Raw genomic sequence first — 19635 nt, 5'->3', positions numbered from 1 at the left:
GACCTACTTTATATTGGATAGTTGACGTGTTTTATTTGATTCGCTCGGGCAAATAGATGAACGAATACCATGACCTTTATTTTGATCCAATCAAATGCCAGGATTGCGACCATGATGTGAACGGCTTATGATTGGTTGCTTCAAAATGAGCCAACTCACAAGATTTAGCAAACATAGAAATGCGTTCTCTCTGTCCATTCCTTAACAATAAGATTTTACTTCATACTTTCTAACGTTCACACAATTAACGTAAATATTAAATGATATTAGACATCCATCATGTGTCTTTTTAATTGCTTCGAGGCGTCAATGGAAAGTGGCTAGCTTTTGACTTAAAGTAAAACTACAAAACGTGAAATCCAGGGTGGCTTTTTTACCAAAAATTACCAAAAAGTGGAACAGGTGAAAAGTCGAAGTTTTATTTACTTGTTTAACACTCTTTCAAGCAATCAGTTGCGTTTGGTAAGCAAAACAAATATCGTGGAAGCATTGACATAGATTAAAACATACATGCTTTAAATGATTGATAACTGAAAGTTTTATATATTATTTGCGTCCTGCTTTAACCCAGAACGTTCGCATTAACGTCGGTACAGATTTTCATCTGCTCATTCCACACTCCGGATCTGCACGTCTGCGCGTACGCGTTACCGTAATGATCGCAGAAGATGTACTTGTTACTCGCCCCGGGGTAGGGGAAGTACATGTGGTCCTCGTGCGCGTGGATGCACGGGTTCACAACCGACTGATCGTCCGCGTTGCTTCCGATGCCCGTGATCGCGTGCACGTATTTGAACACGCAGCGCGCGGTATCGTGGTTCCAGACTTGCGCGGGCGGACATGACGTCACTTCCGCTACGCCAAGACTGGTACACGTGACGTAATTGGACTGGTTCCCGCATGGTTCCATCTGACTCCGCACTCCAGATAAGAGCAGTTCCGGCGAGCATGGGTTGCTGTATTTGCAACCGGAAGAGGTGTGAACGCAGCTGGTGATGCCCACTGGACATATTCCGACATATAGGTTGTCCGCTTGATCGCACATGAGAAACTTGTGGTTATCAACAGGATGTGGATAGGTTTCCACTGACCTATTTCTACTGTCGCAGAGATTCTGTGTGACGGTGTCTGAAAACGTATCGCAAAATGTGAGTCACGTTTTCTTAAATGCAAAGTTATATGTTTATATTTTATATCGATTCTATAAGTACTAAATCCTTCTTCTGTATCGAAACATTCATACACGATAAAGTACCAGAATATCATTAGTTCAGAACTTAAAAAATGACGTAATTTAGGAATAATGGGATTACTGAGTGACACTACGGATGGAGTTTACAACATGTTGAACTTAAAGCGATAGTTTTATGATAAAATAATAATGATAAAGTTTGCATTGGGTTTTAAAAGAAATTCACATTCCACCGATTGCTTTCATAATGCCTGACGAAATATGTTACGAATACACGCATTAAGTCTAAAAAAAGTGTAATGCAGCCAATACCTCTGACCAAGATGACGTCACTGGTTGCTAGGGTCATCTCCGCGTCCGTGCACGGCCGCACAGTTCCGGCTATTGCACACACCCCGGGGAGACCTGAGACAGGCGGATAAGAAACAATGCTCACTTAGTTAAAGCGAAAACATCCGTGACTTTAGCGCGACAAAAGCGCAGTAAATCGTCATTTATTGTGTTTATCATAATTATGTATTTTAGTATTTTACTTTTTTGCTTAAATAAATCCTTTTTGAAGTTTCAAGATTGTGGGGCTTACACGGTGCTTTCATGTGATTTTTTCTTTCATTTTGATTCGATTGAATGTAAAGACAGAAACAAAGGCAGAAAGTATGTCATGATTTGAATATAAGGTACGTGTTGATAAGAGATCTGTTTGTTTTCTCGGGCGAAAATCAGGGCTTGTACAGTCTTGCTTAGGTTCGCATTTTAGTTTTTCTTAGCCATCTCAAAACTACTCTTTTTTCAACACTAATAAAATTTTCTCTACTAAAAATAATCATTGAACAAAACATTATACTCTTGGAAAATTATTGCTAACGGACTATATTTATCAACGTGTATTTTTCTGATTTTCAAATAGATTAAAATTAATTCAATAAATTAACTTATTTTAACGGCAGAAAGAGAAGAAAATTTGAAAAAATGTAAATCTATTAGGAAGATTCATATATATATATATAATTGTATTGTCAAACATGTTTCACGTGGTTCCAGGGGAAAATAAAAATAATATGTTATTGCAATTATTGAGTAAACTGAGCTGATGATATATCAACGTAATGGTTAACAATCAACACATTTCGCACGCATCGCTAAAAACATAGTTACATTAACAATTTGTATATTGCATTTTTCTTAACAAATATTATTTAACTGAGCATAATTTAAACTATTCTTCCGTAAATTTACAGTTTTGTTTGGCTTGACCTATAATTTAAAAGGTGAAACAATACTGTCGTTGTGATTTTGTGTACTTTCGATAGCTGCAAACAATATCAAACGGGCTGGTAGAAGAGATATATACCATTTGCATATGAATATGAATTCGCAATAAACAACAACAACAATCATCATAGTCATGCGCATTGGTTTGATCATCGTGTTTGTTTTTAACTTTTCTCCACGTATTTTTATGATCGCACACAGAAGAATATTATTGTTATGATGACGACGACGATAATTATCACAATGCAAATACATACACAGAGAGGTGCACATGTGTTTGAATGAGATTCAAGGAATGCCATGGTTGTTTCGTGACGTTAACGTCTGCATCAGCTCTCAGGTACAATAGTTGTTTAAAATATTTTCAATCTTTTGGAAAAAAATCCTCCAAAGAACGCATTCGACAATTTTATCAGATTAGAAATTCCTGACTAATGAATGTTACAGACAGTGGTACAAGAATGAGGACTATACACTGAGAGCTCGGATAAAAGAGAAACTAAAAGGTAAAAACGTGTTTAAAGTCAAATGCTCATGCAGTAAAAGCTTTTTGCGATTATTACAAAAATGTATTGTGAAAGGCAAGTGTAATATAACACACGTGAACACATGAATGCCAGAGAATCGCTTTAATGATTTCAAATGTTAATGTTACTTTCATGAATTAATTTGGTACAAAAGCTGCAACACAATGAACAACTTTCTCATCATATTATCATCTAAATATACATGAACGATGTTTGGGCCATGTGAGCTTATTACTGTCATGTGATCTTTCATAAGAACTCAATTAAAGCGATTGCGACGATTTTATACCTCTAAACGTGTCTGTTTCTTTAATCTCTATGGTCAGATCTCCAGTGCATGAGCTTCTCTGACCTTTGACCCTAATATACATGGGGTCAGAACCACGGATGTAGAGCACGTGACCTGCTTGCAGACGGATGTCGTGCGAAGTCTCGTCTGGTAAGGGATAACGCGTTGCTGCAAACACTTCCGCTCCAGCGCCCGCCATTGTTGCCTGTTTGATAATGATTTAAAATTTATGTTCGATTAATTATTGCATGTAGCCAAACTTAGGAGAGATACACATCGTGCTAAAATATCTCGACACCCTAGACATTGTTTGCAATTAAAATGTTTTAAATGTGTTGCTGTAAGTACAATTTTGCTAGTTTTTTTCGTAAATATTAAAAAATTCCTCAAACAGGAACGATACTTTAATTATATATTTCGTTATTCAAATATGGGTTTATACTTATATGATTGAACATTTGCATTCAAAATGTCTAGGAGAGCCGTTTACATAAAAACACGGAAATTCATAGCCAATCAATACAATTAACCCATTTATGCCTAGTGGACTCTCCCATCCTTCTAAATTCGATCAATTTTCCACTATTAGAGATGTCTAGTATATTTATTTCTATATTAAGAATATTTCTTACAGAAATTCCTTTAAGCAAACAGCGCAGACCCTGATGAGACGCCGCATCATGCAAGTGCCTTTTTTTCTAGACGCTAGGCATAAATGGGTTAAGATTTACTAATGCACATGTCGCCAGGTGGTGAAAAGCGTGCATTCTCTCCGGGGCTCGAACCCGGAACCTACCACAAACGAGGCGAGTGTTATAGCGAACGAGCTAACCAGTCTTCGTACACATTTAATCGCCAATTCTACTTTCGTGACGTTACATCCTCCCCGAAAAAGTTGGAATTCCTCATCGAATGCGAATCACAGTCTATAACTGAACCCGACGAACCCACGGAAGGTTCTATCGTGAACTGGCCCCACGTTGGGAGCCATTGTCACCGGGTGGTGAAAAGCGTCCAGCCAATCCGAGACGCGAACCCCGGACCTCCAGCTTATAAGGCGAGTGCCTCTACCGAGTGAGCTCACCGGGCCGTTTAAACTTTAAACATGTGAGCCTTGTTTTGAGAAAACTGGGCCTAATGCATGTGCGTAAAGTGTCATCCCAGATTAGCCTGTACAGTCCGCACACGCTTATCAGGGACGACCCCTTTTCTTTATTTAATATCAATTATTGGGTGAAAATGTAAGGTCAGCCTAGTAGTTGGCGCACATGCTTCTTATATAGCGACTCTGGTTCAATTCCCACTCCGGGCGCATATGTATTTTATTGGTAGTTAACTTTACAGGCGGGATTTCAGTCGGGTATTGAGTTTTCCCTCTACAGCACAATACCAGACTGAAACTGAAACAATATTTTTCAGGAAAAAAGTAAAATATAGCTTGAAATTCCATAAACATTTTTAAATATGTGTGTCTAGTAATATAATTTAGTGATTGACCACAATCTGGCTTGTAACAGCCTCAGTCGCCGCGTGACTTCATGTTAACGAAATACACATTAGAATAAAAGAGGTACCAAAGTCTTCTCCAAGACGTCTTCAATCATTCGGCTCTCAGTTCGAATAGAGGGGATCATTTTAGACAATTGGCCAATTTAAGAAGGATGTTTCAAAAAGATGACAATAATGCAGAGAGTAAGTAAACGCTTGAAACTAATTTCGCAACATGGTGCGCAGATTTTGTTGTGTTATCAACTGTTTATTATAGCTGACAAATCCAATGCTTCGCGTCTAAATTAAAATAAAATGAACACACATGTCTGCTTTACGAAATGCATTAAAAGTAAATTTACTTAACAATAACAAATAAGAAGTTAAATAAATTCGATATCTCATGACAGCATACTAGACGTTTTTCTTATCAATTGCATTAAAATTGATTGATACGATAAAAACTGCCTAATCAGTAGCAAACACTGCATTCAATAGTGGAATCATGATTCCCCGCGAAAATGTTTATTGTGCTTTAAAAAATAGAACGTTTTATATTTAAAACAATAAAACTTTAATCTACAGGTAAATGCAGAAATAAAGAGTTAACTGTGACATTTTTAAGAGTCCAATATAGTTTATAATACAGTCAAATCAAATACAAGGGCAACGTTAAAAGAATATTAATTTATTACGTTATTAAAAGATAACATGAATAAAGAATAGAGATCCCACATTCATTTATACAATATGTAAACCAACGCTATTATGTTGTTGTTTTCAAGTTCAAACAGTCCGCACACGCTAATCAGGGACGACCCTTTCCGCCTAAACTTGATTTTCGGTATAGAGAGGCTTACTTGAAACTAAAAATACCATAAAAGCGGAAAGTGTCGTCCCTGATTAGCCTGTGTGGACTGCACCGGCTTATCTGGAACGACACTTTTCGCACATGCATTAAGCGCCGTTTTCTCAGAACGCGGCTCATATAATCACCATTCCCGCTCAAGTTCGGTACCGTTGCACACACTTACTTATTCATCGAAACTAATATTTATATAGTAATAGGTGTTTTTCTTTTTTACGTGTAACAGCTTTTTTGATAGATGGGTAAGGTTATTGATGTATTGAATTATTTAATTGTTTTAAAATTTAAGTTTTAATCCCGTGCTTTTAATAAAATGCATCTGGATTTCATAACATATAGAACATTTACAATTGTTTTCAAATGTTGCATTCAGATTTTGAGTGTACGTTTTGTAATGAAAACTAGGATTTATAGATAAATACCGGTAAGCTATTATGTAAAGGCATTGGTGTAATGGGTATGGTGTCATCCCATGGCCTTAACTGATTTGATAACTATTCTTGAGCGTGACCCAAACCCAACGAGACCATGTACTGGTTCTATAGAATCTGTCTCCAAAGTAAACTCGATATGCCAAAGGCTTTTTATATATTGACGCATTACTTTAATATAAGGCTTTAAGCTACGTATCTTAAGTTGACTAAAAGTACTGAAATAACTAAACAAAACACTAGAAGAACATTTTTATTATGCATTTTGAAACAACACGTACTTTATGAATGTTTTACTATGGTCTTTTTTAACTTTTAGTCCTAAAGATATACTCTTAAGTTTATTACTTGACTGGTAATATTATGTACACATTACCCCAAAAAGTCCATCACAACTAATTAGTTATTAATTTGACACAGGAAGTGCGAAATGTTCTGAAATACCACAACAAAAGTACACCAAAATGGAGGTGGAAACATATTTAACAGGGGAAGAAGAGAAAAAAAAAAAATTCGTTGCTGTATATTTTCTGTAATTTGAAGGACACTTGGCGCGAAAAAGATCATTGGTTACACAAAAATTGTGTCGGCCGTATTAGTTTTTTGATAGCTTCTCTGTAAACAGGTTTGTCTCAATTTATTGGCTTGATAATTATAACTGTACCTAACGAAAACAAAAGGATTTTAAATAAATGATTACAGTCACAAAGCAATCCGTTCATGTACCTTGACGCTAATGCCGTTCGACGAGTCCGGTAACCTAGCAACCAACGTGTGATGACAAGGGTAGGTGTAATTTCCGGGCAGCAACACGGCCGGCGCTGAAAAGAAAGTTCACGGTTGAAGTACATAGCAAACATTGGTCTATACTGATAATAAACAAAGAACACACGTTCATTATGTAATTCTCATCCGGTTGTTATTTAAAAACTGTTACATTTGTATTTTATGCCGCGCTATCAACGATTAAATCATTTGCGGAATAAACAAATTTTACTTTTTTGCGCGTTTTTATAAAGTTATGTTATGTTTTTTATATTCTGTTTTATATCTTGTTGTGGCATTTGATATAAATTGTTTGGAGATATTCTAAGGTTAGCCTAGTGGTTGGCGCACATGCTTCTCATATCGCGACCCTGGTTACATTCCCACTCCGGGCGCATGTGTTTGTTTTGTTGGTAGTTTAACTTACAGGCGGGATTTCATTCGGGTATGCAGGTTTCTCTCAACAGCACAATACCATACCAAAACTGAATATCTTTCAGGAAAAAAGTAAATTGCTTGAAATGACATCAACAATTTAAAATATGTGAGACTAGTAAGTAATAGAAATTTAATTGAGTGCTTGACCTAAATTTTGGTTGTCGCTTCAGTCACCGTATAACTTCATGTTAACGAAATACACATTAGAAGAAAAGAGGTACCAAAGCCTGGTCCGAGAAGTCTACAATAAATGTGACTTCAATTCGAATAGAGGTAATTATTTTAAAAATTGGCCAATTTAAGGAGGGTGTTGCAAAAAAGATGACAATAATGCAGAGAGCAAGTCAACACTTGAACTTTTTTCGCAATATTGTGCGCAGATTTTGTGGTTTAACCCATTTATGCCAAGCGTCTAGAAAATAAGACCTTGGCACACAGCGTAGACCAAGTCGATTATAGTGTATTATACAGTCAAATAAAAACAATGTCAACATTTATTTTTTTCGTAATGAAAAGATAAAACAAATATAAAGAATAGATATTCCACATGCATGTATACACTATTTAAAATAACGTTCCCAGTTGTTGTTCCAAATTTCAAACAAACGGGGTATTCACAAAGACCCGAGGGATCTTATCTCACGTTGTTATAATGCTATGTGTGAACTAATGTTTTGATGCTTTTAATGGATACAAACTTTACTCATACTCATTATTGTTAAATTTTCTTGTCACAAATTGTATCCTCCACAAATGTCACACCACGAAAAAGCCTAAATCATAATGAAATCGCATGATTTATTAGAAAGTTTTATTTAATGTTGTTACTGCAGTGATATCGCATATGTAAACATTGTTTATAATACGAAGTGAAACTTGTGAACAAAACAAGATCAATAGAGACCATTTTAAGACATCAGAACGCTGACATCGACCTGATACAATGGTGCCATAGAGAGAAAACATGGTCTTATGATAACAGATTGATATTTGGCGAGGATGATATATGTAATATTTAATCAATAAACACATTGTTGAAGCGATTAAATATTACTGTCTAGAGATGTAGCATAATACAGATATTATTGTATATATTACTCATGCAGACAGCAGACTGCAATTTATATGCAAACTTGGGTTTAATGTGTTAAATGCCAACACTTAATAAAAGCAAACATAATATACGGATTCTAATTTATCACAAACAGATATAGTCTTAACAAGCGTGCCTTTCATTGATTGTATACGCTGAAAACTGATGCGTAAAATAATGAATTACTGAAGATTACTCTAAAAAAAAGTTAGGGATAGAAACTGGGTGGGGTAAAACAAAGTTGCATTCTGAATTTGTGTCGCGTTGTAATTTGTGTTTGTATAAAAACGTTACGAGACAAGCACGGATTTTTTAACACAAAATGTGGGAAATTAATGGATACAAGGAAAATGCCAAACAAAATTTTGTAGTTAAATGAGATGCGCTACTCTGTTGCCATATATCGATAATATCAGGTCAAAAATGACACTTCACTGATCACAGTCGATTAGCGTCGGTTGTTAATTTAAAGGTAAGACTTTTAAATAGTGCAATTTAACATCTTTTAATTACAGTACATTAATAAGATGAACTTGCAGTTAAATTAAGTTATCTTTTTGCAATAACGGTTACAAATTCTTTCATTTTTTTCAGGCTCGGGCTTTCCCGAGCTCTTACGCATGGGCAGGCATTGACGTTATTTTATTGTAAGTCTCTCTTGATAAAGTACAAAACGTTATTTTATTAACCTGTTATGCACTGAGCTTTAATATGCAGTCTATAAAACATATTCATTATTAGACAATGCAGTATAATTGTGTGTATTTCGGTTCTTTTTACAATCAACAAATGTTTACAGTGAAATTGTATCAGCATATGTGACGTTCGCAGCGAATTTGGGTATTGTTGCGCAATTGACGCAGTTGAAAAAAAACGTGATTTTAAAATGTCAATTAGATTATGGCCGATAACACACTTTATAAAGCTGTGATTTCAATTAAATAACGAATTATCACTTTAAATAATTATTTATAGGACAACACATGCACACGCAATAGGTTTCACAAGAAATTTGATTATATTTATTTACAATTACTGCGATATCGACAAAGGCCCTCAAAACATGTTGCCAGTTTTGAAAAATATTTTATCCCACTTTTACAGCGAAATCGGTTGATTAAAGCCCCGTTTATTAAATTTCATCTATAATCAACGGCAAGGCTATAATCAATGGCACGAAATGACGTCATCTACTGCCGAACCGGGACTACTTTTTCCCACGCACCTCGTCACCTGTATTTGCCAAGTGCATCAATAATAAAAACAATCTCAAATGTTTGTCAATCTTAATGACCTTAAAACAAAGGAAAGTAGCAAAAAAAACGTGTTTTTTTGTCATTTATTTTTATTAAAACCTCAAGTATTAGGTAAATTTAACACTATGCAAATAGGTTCTGTTGTTGTTGCTCCCCTTTGAAGAAGTCAGTGCGAGTTGCTCCCCTTTGACCGTAGAAAACAATCGTCTGGACCAAGAAATCCTGTGTTAATTTACAAGCTGTACTCGGATATGCATCCATCTGATTTTTCTTCAAAGCATCTTTTCTACCTGGCAGTACGCACAAATGACACTGCATCCCGGTGATTCTTGCGTCAACAATTGGGTGTCAACAAGTTAGGTCAGATGCTGAAGGCCATGGCAAAAGACTCCGGCTTTCTCAAGCACAAGAGAATAACGAACCACTCAGTTCGCAAATTCCTGGTCCAAAAATTTCGAAATACAAATATCCACCCACTGAAACCATGGCAATAACAGGGCACAAAAATGTCCAGTCCTTAACCAATTATTCCAACATATCTGTTGAACAGCTGCAAAAGTGTTCATTCTTGCTCAGTCCAGTAAATGTAACAATCCAACAGATTCCTCTTGTTCACCTTCACGCACCGAAACTATGGCCGAAATGCAGCCTAGACAACCACTGTCTACCGTCGAACAAGTTGATCTTGATGTTCGCCCCACCCAGTCACTTCACGGTTCACCAGCGTTCGAACAACTTTGCCTCACAATTCTTTGGTGCCACTTTCAACATTCAAAATGTTAATGTATATAATTAGCTTAAATCCAAGTAATCTTTGTTATTTCGTCACGAAATAACCACATATTATAACAAAGAAGCAAATATTGTGCACCTCGTGATCGACTCGATAGTTTGATATCGAAAGTGAATTGTGCGTGGTGTAAGGCTACGTTGTAAACAAATGTAGTTCCTTGTATATAACAACTTAATGTCATATTGATATCATAAAACTTAAAGATTTGCAATTCAATATGATTAAAATTGTAATTAATAACGCTCGACACTTTGTTACAGAACGATATTCTGATTTAAAAAAATGATTATTCGATCAGCGGTTATTTTTGGAAGGCGGAGTAATACACTGACCTTGGTTACACTACAGTCATTATCAAAGTACGACAAACACTCGTGAAAACTTATTTTGTTTAAATAAAAAAAGTTAACTGAATAAAAAGTGGGATAAATAGAATAATAGGTCAGTGTTGATTATAGATCAGGTTTATCATGCTCGGCACGAAAACGAAAAAGCACTCGCCAAGGCTCGTGCTTTTTGTTTTCTAAGCCTGGCATGATTAACCTGATCTATAATCAACACTAACCTATTATTCTCTATTTATCCCACTTTTACAGCGAATTCGGTTGATTAAAGCCCCGTTGATTAAATATCATCTATAATCAACGACAGGAAATGACGTCAATATTTCGACGAAATGACGTCATAAATCCAGCGAAATTATCCCGTCAAACTAATTTTGTTTAAACGAAAATGTTTACAAAATAAAAAGTGGGATAAATAGAATAATAGATAAGTGTTGATTATGATCAGGTTTATCATGCTCGGCACAAAAACGAAAAAGCACTCGCCAAGGCTCGTGCTTTATGTTTTCTAAGCCTCGCATGATAAACCTGATCTATAATCAACACTAACCTATTATTCTATTTATATTATAAGAAAAGCAGATGTTTGTATTTGTGTGCTTATATCAGTTTGTTTCTTGAACGTAGTAATAAGTCCTCTCATTGGACCTGCTAAATTTTACACATTTATGCCTAGTGGACTCTCCCATCCTTCTAAATTGGATCAATTTATTTCCAAAATTAGGGATGTCTGGTATATTTATTTCTATATTTAGAATATTTCTTACAGTAATTCCTTTAAGCAAACAGCGCAGACCCTGATGAGACGCCGCATCATGCGGCGTCTCATCTGGGTCTACGCTGTTTGAAAAGGCCTTTTTCTAGACCATAGGTATAAATGGGTTAAGGTCAGTAGGACTGATCAATCCTAAACGGTAGCCACCATGCATACCTCTGCACAGTTCGGAAGTGAGTCTGTCCACAAGCGTCTGCATTTCCTTAAATGACGTCACCTGGCGGGCATTCAGACACGCGGGCCGCTCTACTAGGAGTTCAACATCCGGGTCACTCGACGCGTTGGTTAGCTGCACAACCTTGAGTGAGATCCCTGTAGAGGAAATAAAGGCGAGGCAGACGTGAATTTACGAAATTTGAGTCCGGCATCAACTAAATTAAATGCGGAACCAGGAACATGTTGTTTGAGCTGAACAGAGTATATTTTCAATAATAATCAGTTTGATCTTTCATAGTTTAACATATAGAACAGTCGATTTGAATACGGGTGCTTCCGAATAAACCAAGGCAAAGTATAAATTTAGACGGTGGGTATGTGGTTTATTTTCTTAAAAAGAAATCCTTAACACTATTTGAGGAGAGGCATGTACTTACATACGGCGATGATATTACCTGACCCAGCACATAAACACATACAGCGAGGCATTGCTACTGTAAAACCACTCAGCATTAAAGCTGTCTTCGAAACTTCCAGGCAATTACTTTATAATTGTTTATTTGTAAATGTCAATTTTGTGTTGTTTTGTAATCGATGCAAAAATTATAATCTTAATGGCTTCCCACCTGACCCGATATATTGACCGTTAAACAGAACGAATATGGCCACATGGCCAAACCTCATCATTTTATACTTACTTTGTACTTTCGCTGCCAAACATGATGCATCGACTTCCTCTGGAATATTCTGAAAGGTTAATGATGCACCACAAATGCTGACACGGCTTACCTTCGTCACGTAGATGTTTCGCCTCTTCTCGTGCATACACAGGCTCGGTGACGGTGTCAGTAAGCAGGAGCGCCACCTTGCTGGAGCCTGCTCTTGCGCCCGCGCTCGCTTTAAACATCGTCTCTCGCGCGAACTTCAGCGCGTCTCCGGTAAACGTCGGTCCGGCTTGGAAGCGAAGAGCCTTTCAAATCAACAAATAGGTTATTGATTTAAGTACGTTTTGATTGTGGCATTTCTATAGAGGCGTAATCAATTTAATCATGTGCATATTTTACTTATACTGTCAATTCCGTAATTACGATAAATTACGGTTAATTCAAATCGCCGCAAAACTTGTATTTATTTTTATATACCTTGATTAAAAAAGTCAAATGTAATTGTCGACTAGTCAACGCTTTTTATTTATGCTGCATATATTTATTACTTCAACTACTCACGTGGCAAAAAAAAGCAAAAGTGTGAGGTTGCTGAAATTCGGCTTCAGAAATGCGACTAAAAGGTCTTATGTATGATCCCCACGACAGGTGTATTAGCAGCATAATTAAAGGTACTTAAAAATGGTTCTACCACGGAAACGTGCTTAAGATGGTCATTATCTTTATACCCACAGGATTCCTATTAAACTCAGCTTGGAACAATTGGTTTTAAATCAAATAAATTGTAGTTTACATATATTTTTATCAACCCGTTACGCTACGTTCACAATATTAATCCTCGCACTTATGTGTGTCGAGCTTTTCTTTCATTTAGTCGTACCGTCAATACGTTAACAACGCTGTATCCAATAGACGCTTGACTGTTAAGCAGCCAGGCGGCCGTGGGGTGCAACCGTTTCGTCACGATGCCGACCCGGGTGCCGTCCATGGATAACCGGAAGCGGTCCAGCAGCCCCTTCAGAAAGTTGATGACGTCAACGAAGTCAAGAGTTGGCAACTTCTGGAAATCGAGAATGATGACGAGATCCAACATGGCGTCTGCGTCGCACTCTGTAAGAATAAAATGTGTTTGTTAATCTGGTAGTTTCTTTATCCTGCCTCTGTTGCAAACATTGACCTAATAAAGCAGGGTCGAATAAATTTTCCTATCTCCGGTCAACAGGAATTAGTGTATTCCTACGCACGCTGTGACACATAGTTAAGTGTAACGGTAACCTTTCCAATTCACTACACAGGGGTGTAGTATTTTACCAATATCGTCTGCTATCGTAGTTGTAGACCAAGAAACATATCGATTCGTTTTTTCATTTCATCTCATATTTTCAACTGGAAAGCATTAAAAGGAACAGTTTAAAGTGGAGCTATATTCTACGAGACACAATCGGTAGTTATCCGGTCGTCAAGAATGTTGTGTATATGTAGGAGGCTCGACAAGAACAGTTATATTGTTATGTCAATTTATCATTTGTCTTTGATAAAATGTGTCAACGGCATGAAGCAGGAGCTAAAGCTCGCCCTATTTTCTTTTTCTAAGCCACACCGGATAAACTTTCTCCATCTCGGCACCAACCATGTATTCTCTATATGATGTGCCGCCGTTATCAATAGTACGTCAGTCATATGACGGCAGTAAATTAACCAGCTCATACTTTTCCTGGGTAAACTAGTCTACGAATGCTGACAATAAAAACCATCAACTATGGAGCGAACAACTAGGAGTCAATTTTATAAATGTTTACTTAAAAAAAAAAAACAGAATAAAAAAAGATATTCTATAAATAAAAAATCGGTTGCGGGCAAAAAAGGACACAGCGGGCGCTATTAAAAATAAAACCTTTTTAAAAAAATCCGACGAACATATGACCTACTTGTTGCGGCCGTGTGAACACACACACACACCTATACGTATGTGATTTTAATTACAAACAATGCGACCGAATATTTTCAACGATCTTTAAAATCGAAGTGCATGTACTTAGACCAACGCGTTATTTGTGGGTTTATTTAAATAAAACGCATGGAGTAGAACGTACTTAAAAAAGTTGAAAAGAGATATATTCGGCGATTTGGAATGCGTGCGCATCGATCACTATTCTTGTGATTTTAAAGGGGCCTTTTCACGTTTTGGTAAATTGACAAAATAAAAAAAAGTTGTTTCAGAATCGCAAATTTTCGATTTAGTTATGATATTTGTGAGGAAACAGTAATACTGAACATTTACCATGCTCTAATATAGCCATTGTATGCATCTTTCGACGATTTAAAAACCTGATAATTATAAAGCGTTGCAACGCGAAAACATTTAATAATTTGGAGAGTTCTGTTGTTGTGGTTATATTTTGTGAAACTACGAGGATTGCTTATATATAGTATAAAATACACCCAGCATTGTATGCGGAAGGATGGTCGAGGGGTCTAAGTTGAAGACTTTTTACTCAAAGACTCCAGGGGTCAGTGGTTTGAGCCCTGTTGAGCGTCCTTTTTTTCTTTTTTAAATTTTATTCTTGATTTTTTAATGAAGCTTTTAAGAGCAAATGTTTAAATTCTTTCAATAGAAAGCATTTAATGACAAACATCAAAACATGCCAAAATCTGTGAAAAGGCCCCTTTAAGTATTATAAAACCTTACACTGCAAACATACAAATGTCTATTGCAGTCATTTGCTCAGTGTTTAAGGATCGTTTATTCCACTTAAGAAGGGAGGATTTGATATTCTGAAGCTTAAAAAAACACTGTTCTCAAGTAAAACTGTTTTTAAAAAATTGCTTCGTTTACTTCTTAGTGAGGTGTTTCACCAGCTTTATGCTTTTGCCTCTACCCTTTATACCGTGGACACATTATTTTGTACCGCATTTGAATTTCGATGTATATTATTAATCCAACGGTCAACAAAATTACATTTATTTGATATGCTACTGACTACACAAATTTCAGTTGGCAATGGAAAGGTAGGTAACTCCTATTTAAATATGTTTTCTCGGAGAGTTATACCAATGTTCTCAAAAATTGTTTCATTCAAATATGTATTTATAAGACGAGTCCCGAAACTATAATTTTGAACTGACAAAAGAAAAAAAAAGATTTCCACAAAGTTCATGATTGTAATTGACATGTTCTTTACCGTATTACAAACAATGACACAAAACATCAAAAGTAACATAAAAAAGTCAATTCAGGCTATTAACCTGTAAAATATCACTTAGACATAATGATTTTGTGTGGATACAACTGGATTAAAACATGTGCGCCCGTGAAACGAGGACAGGCACACAGGAGAGACGCTAGCGCGTGTATGTGAAGACTTGCACGTTCGCGCGAATAGACGCTCGTGCTCGAGAGTAAAGAAGAGTATATAGTAAATCACAGGTGGTTAGCGTGTGACGCTTTTAATAATTGATCGATCTGACTCGCTCTAAGACTGCAATCTTCACAGAGTAGTTTTCCTGCAAAGTTCACGGACTTCGGTACCATAATTCAATAAAACGTATGAAAAAACATTTCTACCGTTCTTGTCGTTACATTATGCATCAAAACTAACTGTCCTCCGCCGTTTGAAACTTGTGTTTACATACATTTCAACAGGCCGACATTTCAACACACGAGTGATTTCATTGGTCCAACTCGAAGGTGTGTCTTTATTCCCTGAAGATTTCATACTTGAATCGTGTCTAATCGATGACGAGTAGGCCACGCGAGTTGTGTATCGTGTTTTTTCTTAAAAGTTGACAAAGCATTTGTAAAAATATATCAAGATATTTACATTTCCAGAAAGGAAATTTATGTCTGCGTTGAATAAGACCAAGTTCATGGAAATCGCTGACTAATTGACGAAGTTATGGCTGTTCAAAGCGATCCACCCTTGTTTCGGGTGATTTTGAGTTGAATACCTGGTTATATATATTTGATAGTGACTTTTTTCCAGAAAAGATGATTTTTCGTCATAATTGTATTACTATTCATTTAGAATGATGATTTTACAAATTAATAGCATAGCCACACGCTAACCACCTGCGTAATAAGGTTGTTCGGATGTCAACTCCATGCCACCCTTAAATCTCCAACTTTGTGCGCTCATTCTTCATATTAATCTCTCTCGTATGCGTTGTGTAGAAGACCAAGTTAAACAAATTGCTAGAAATGAAACATGATCGTCCTTACTTTTCATTATCCCTGAATATTTGTCAGCTTCTACATTATTGTCCGTTAAAATATTTATACCTAGCGTCTAGAAAAAAGGCATTGGCAAGCAGCGTAGACCCAGATAAGACGCCACATTATGCGGCGTCTCATTAGGGTCTGCGCTATTTTATATTATGAATTTATGTAAAACATATGCTAAATATAGAAATAAATAAACTAGACATGCCTAATTTTGGAAATAAATTGATCCACTTTAGAAGGATGGGAGAGTCCACTAGGCATACATGGGTTCATATTACCTATTCTATGTCCGATCTCGGTAGAGTAAAAAGTGAACATGGGAACTCCGGGATTGACGATGCTCCAAATTTGCGACTGTGCCGTAATGTCTTCTGGGATGTTATTCATGTTCTTGGCTTTGATAAGCAGGGTCGCAGCAAGGCCCGATATGATTGGCTTACGAAGATCGGACCACGTGACCGCCGACCAATCAACGTTAAGATGAGATTTGACGACAGAATACTGGTAGCTCAACTGAAGGTTGTTTGTTGTAAGGTTGAAGTTAGATTCGCCAATCTTAAAGAAAATTAAGCCCTTTCAGAGCAATAAATAAACTCAGCAATTTTCACTGTGCAGACGTTGTCAATGGTATATATGCAAAACTCTATTGTATTGTTAACATAATACATCTTTAAATGCATCATAAAATATATAGTGAACATATTTAACGCAAACAAATTGTTAACTTAATGTTTTGGAACAAGACATCGTGTAATAGAAAGTGAACGATCTGAATATGATCTGTAACAATTAATTTTTTTATTTAATGCATTAAGTTATGATGTCACCGTTTTGATATATACTTTATTTCGGGGAAGCTATTAATATCAACACTAATATGTACATGTACTATAGTAATGTAATGATGTCTTTATATTAAAGCATCAGTGCTTTGATGATGCGTGATAAATTGGTTTTGATGATGTCAGCGATTTCATGATTTGATTAAAACGTCTGAGCTATGATGATTTGTGATGACAAACAAGTCAATGTGCAACGAAGATTTAGTTCGTTATGACGTAAGTTCTTTGTGGATTTAAGATGACCTGATGTTTTCAAGGGTTGTGATTACATCAGCAAACTCGTTTGGTTTTACTGTCAGAGTTTTGTTAGCTTTTGAAGCCGGCTTACTTTGGTGGTTTATGTCATGTTTTTGACAATTATTATTACCTGAAATATGTATTATTTAATTATCGATAAGGACAAGGAGTATGCAAACATTTATATGTTGACGGACGTCTTTACTTCTAAACATATTTCTGAATGAAAAAAAGAATACACACAAAAACAACAACAACTAAATTCTGTATCATATATTAACTCGGATCCGTCTTTGTGTTATGTAATGAGTGTTATGTACATTTTCATCAATCGAAGTTACGGTACTTTATGATGTTGAAGTTGATTCATCTTTTAATGTTTATATATATATATACTACTTATGAAGAGCATGGCCGCAACATGTTTAGCATTTAGAAAATTTAACTAAACCAAAGCCGCTCACATTCCAAATTCCGCCCCGAAAGGAGTCCCTATACGTGTCCGCCGACCGCCCGTCGTCCGACTCCACTCGCGCCGCGCGCCGCAGAAAAATCCGGTTTCCAAGGAGACACGTGGAGCCAATCAAGTCCAAAACATTCTCCACTACCTGTGCATTTTTAGAACAAAATACATGCTTACGAAGTCTTTTAATTGATATTATATAATTGCTCATAATTTATTTTCCAAATCTTATAGTCATAGCACAAGTACATGCTTAATAAGGCTTTATTGATCTTATAAAATTGCAAAAACATATAGGGAAATTGTTAGCGAGCGAGACGGTTCTCTGTAAACGGGTTATTATAATATAATAAGTATAATACAAAATAATGACATTGTTTTCTGAACTGTTGCAAACGAGAAATTATATTAATATGAATACATGTATAATAAAAATTAATGACATTGTTTTCCGAATCTCATAGTCATGCAATAGTAAAAAAAAACTTGTGCCTAAATGTAACACATAAGGGAGTTTAGACCAAATATTTGCGGAACGTCCATGTGAGATTTCAGTAGTCGAGCATCATGATCCGTTAAGTCGATGTTTAAATATGCCTGATTTAGGTGGGCATTTTCATAATTGATTAGGTACTTATTCACTTTAAATTGCACTACCGCAATTTTCCATCGGTAGACCTAACATTATATTTAAGTACGCATTGAAATAATACGTAATGCTTTGTATTACCATTTTCGACGTGTTAATTAAAACGTATAAGAAAACGGTACCTGGGGACCGGAAGTGTTCGCCCGGAAGACATCCTCCTCAAAAAGCGGCTGTGGGTAGACGCTGGATCCCAACAGAATAACCATCAAACCGGTAACCTGCGAAGTTGTTCGCATCCGGTACGATCCAATATTTGCATCCATGTATTGTCTTCGTATTTTACACCGTTCAGCAAGGAGTGAAAAAAATATAAAAACAATCAAAGCGCTGTAAGGTAAATAATTTTTGTCCTGTTTCGATACTTATCTCTGCCCAGTATGTTTGCACGACTTAGCCACAATGAATGAGCAAAGTGAAAGTGAACAATCACCGCAAAAGTACAATTTATTTTTGTCGTGAAAGATGCGTGTCATTAAGCTTTCATGACGGGAGAAAATCCGCAAGGTAAGGGCGGAACTATAAACTAGAAATAGATGTAAAATGGATTTCAATTTGGTTGTTTGCACATAAATAACAGTCTTACCGAGTTTGGGCTGCGAGATAAAGATGTTTACTTTGATCTCGGGTGTCAGGTAGAACCGGCCCGTAGTGTAGCTTCAAAACCATAGAAACGCAATTTTGAGGTGTGATAACGGGTAGTCTTTAATTAAAGCTATTTATTCGGTCATCCCCCGCAATTTTATTTAATAAGAAGGCTATATGCGGTTTATGACAGTTAATCGTATCTCATATATATTAACAGTGTTACAATGTTAATGTTTTAACTAAGCACTGCACTTAATAGCACGTTATATACTGATTATTTTAATA

At 36.2% G+C, this 19635-nt stretch overlaps 1 protein-coding gene across 1 annotated transcript; it reads right to left on the bottom strand.

The window, feature by feature from the left end:
- Positions 1 to 403: 403 nt before the first annotated feature.
- Positions 404 to 19250, bottom strand: LOC127836820 (uncharacterized). The gene is made up of 10 exons (XM_052363422.1): positions 18888 to 19250; positions 18118 to 18261; positions 16853 to 17129; positions 13233 to 13462; positions 12477 to 12657; positions 11688 to 11843; positions 6794 to 6888; positions 3281 to 3485; positions 1505 to 1597; positions 404 to 1128 (listed from the first exon to the last, which is right to left on the bottom strand). Exons 1-10 carry the CDS (start codon positions 19026 to 19028, stop codon positions 563 to 565), a joined length of 2088 nt encoding a protein of 695 aa, XP_052219382.1. The 5' UTR covers positions 19029 to 19250; the 3' UTR covers positions 404 to 562.
- Positions 19251 to 19635: the final 385 nt, after the last annotated feature.

This window comes from Dreissena polymorpha, chromosome 7 (genome assembly GCF_020536995.1).
Source record: "Dreissena polymorpha isolate Duluth1 chromosome 7, UMN_Dpol_1.0, whole genome shotgun sequence".
In the NCBI taxonomy this organism is placed as follows: Eukaryota; Metazoa; Mollusca; class Bivalvia; order Myida; family Dreissenidae; genus Dreissena; species Dreissena polymorpha.
The sequence above is the reverse complement of the archived record's forward strand: the minus strand, read 5'-3'. Positions and strand labels throughout refer to the sequence as shown.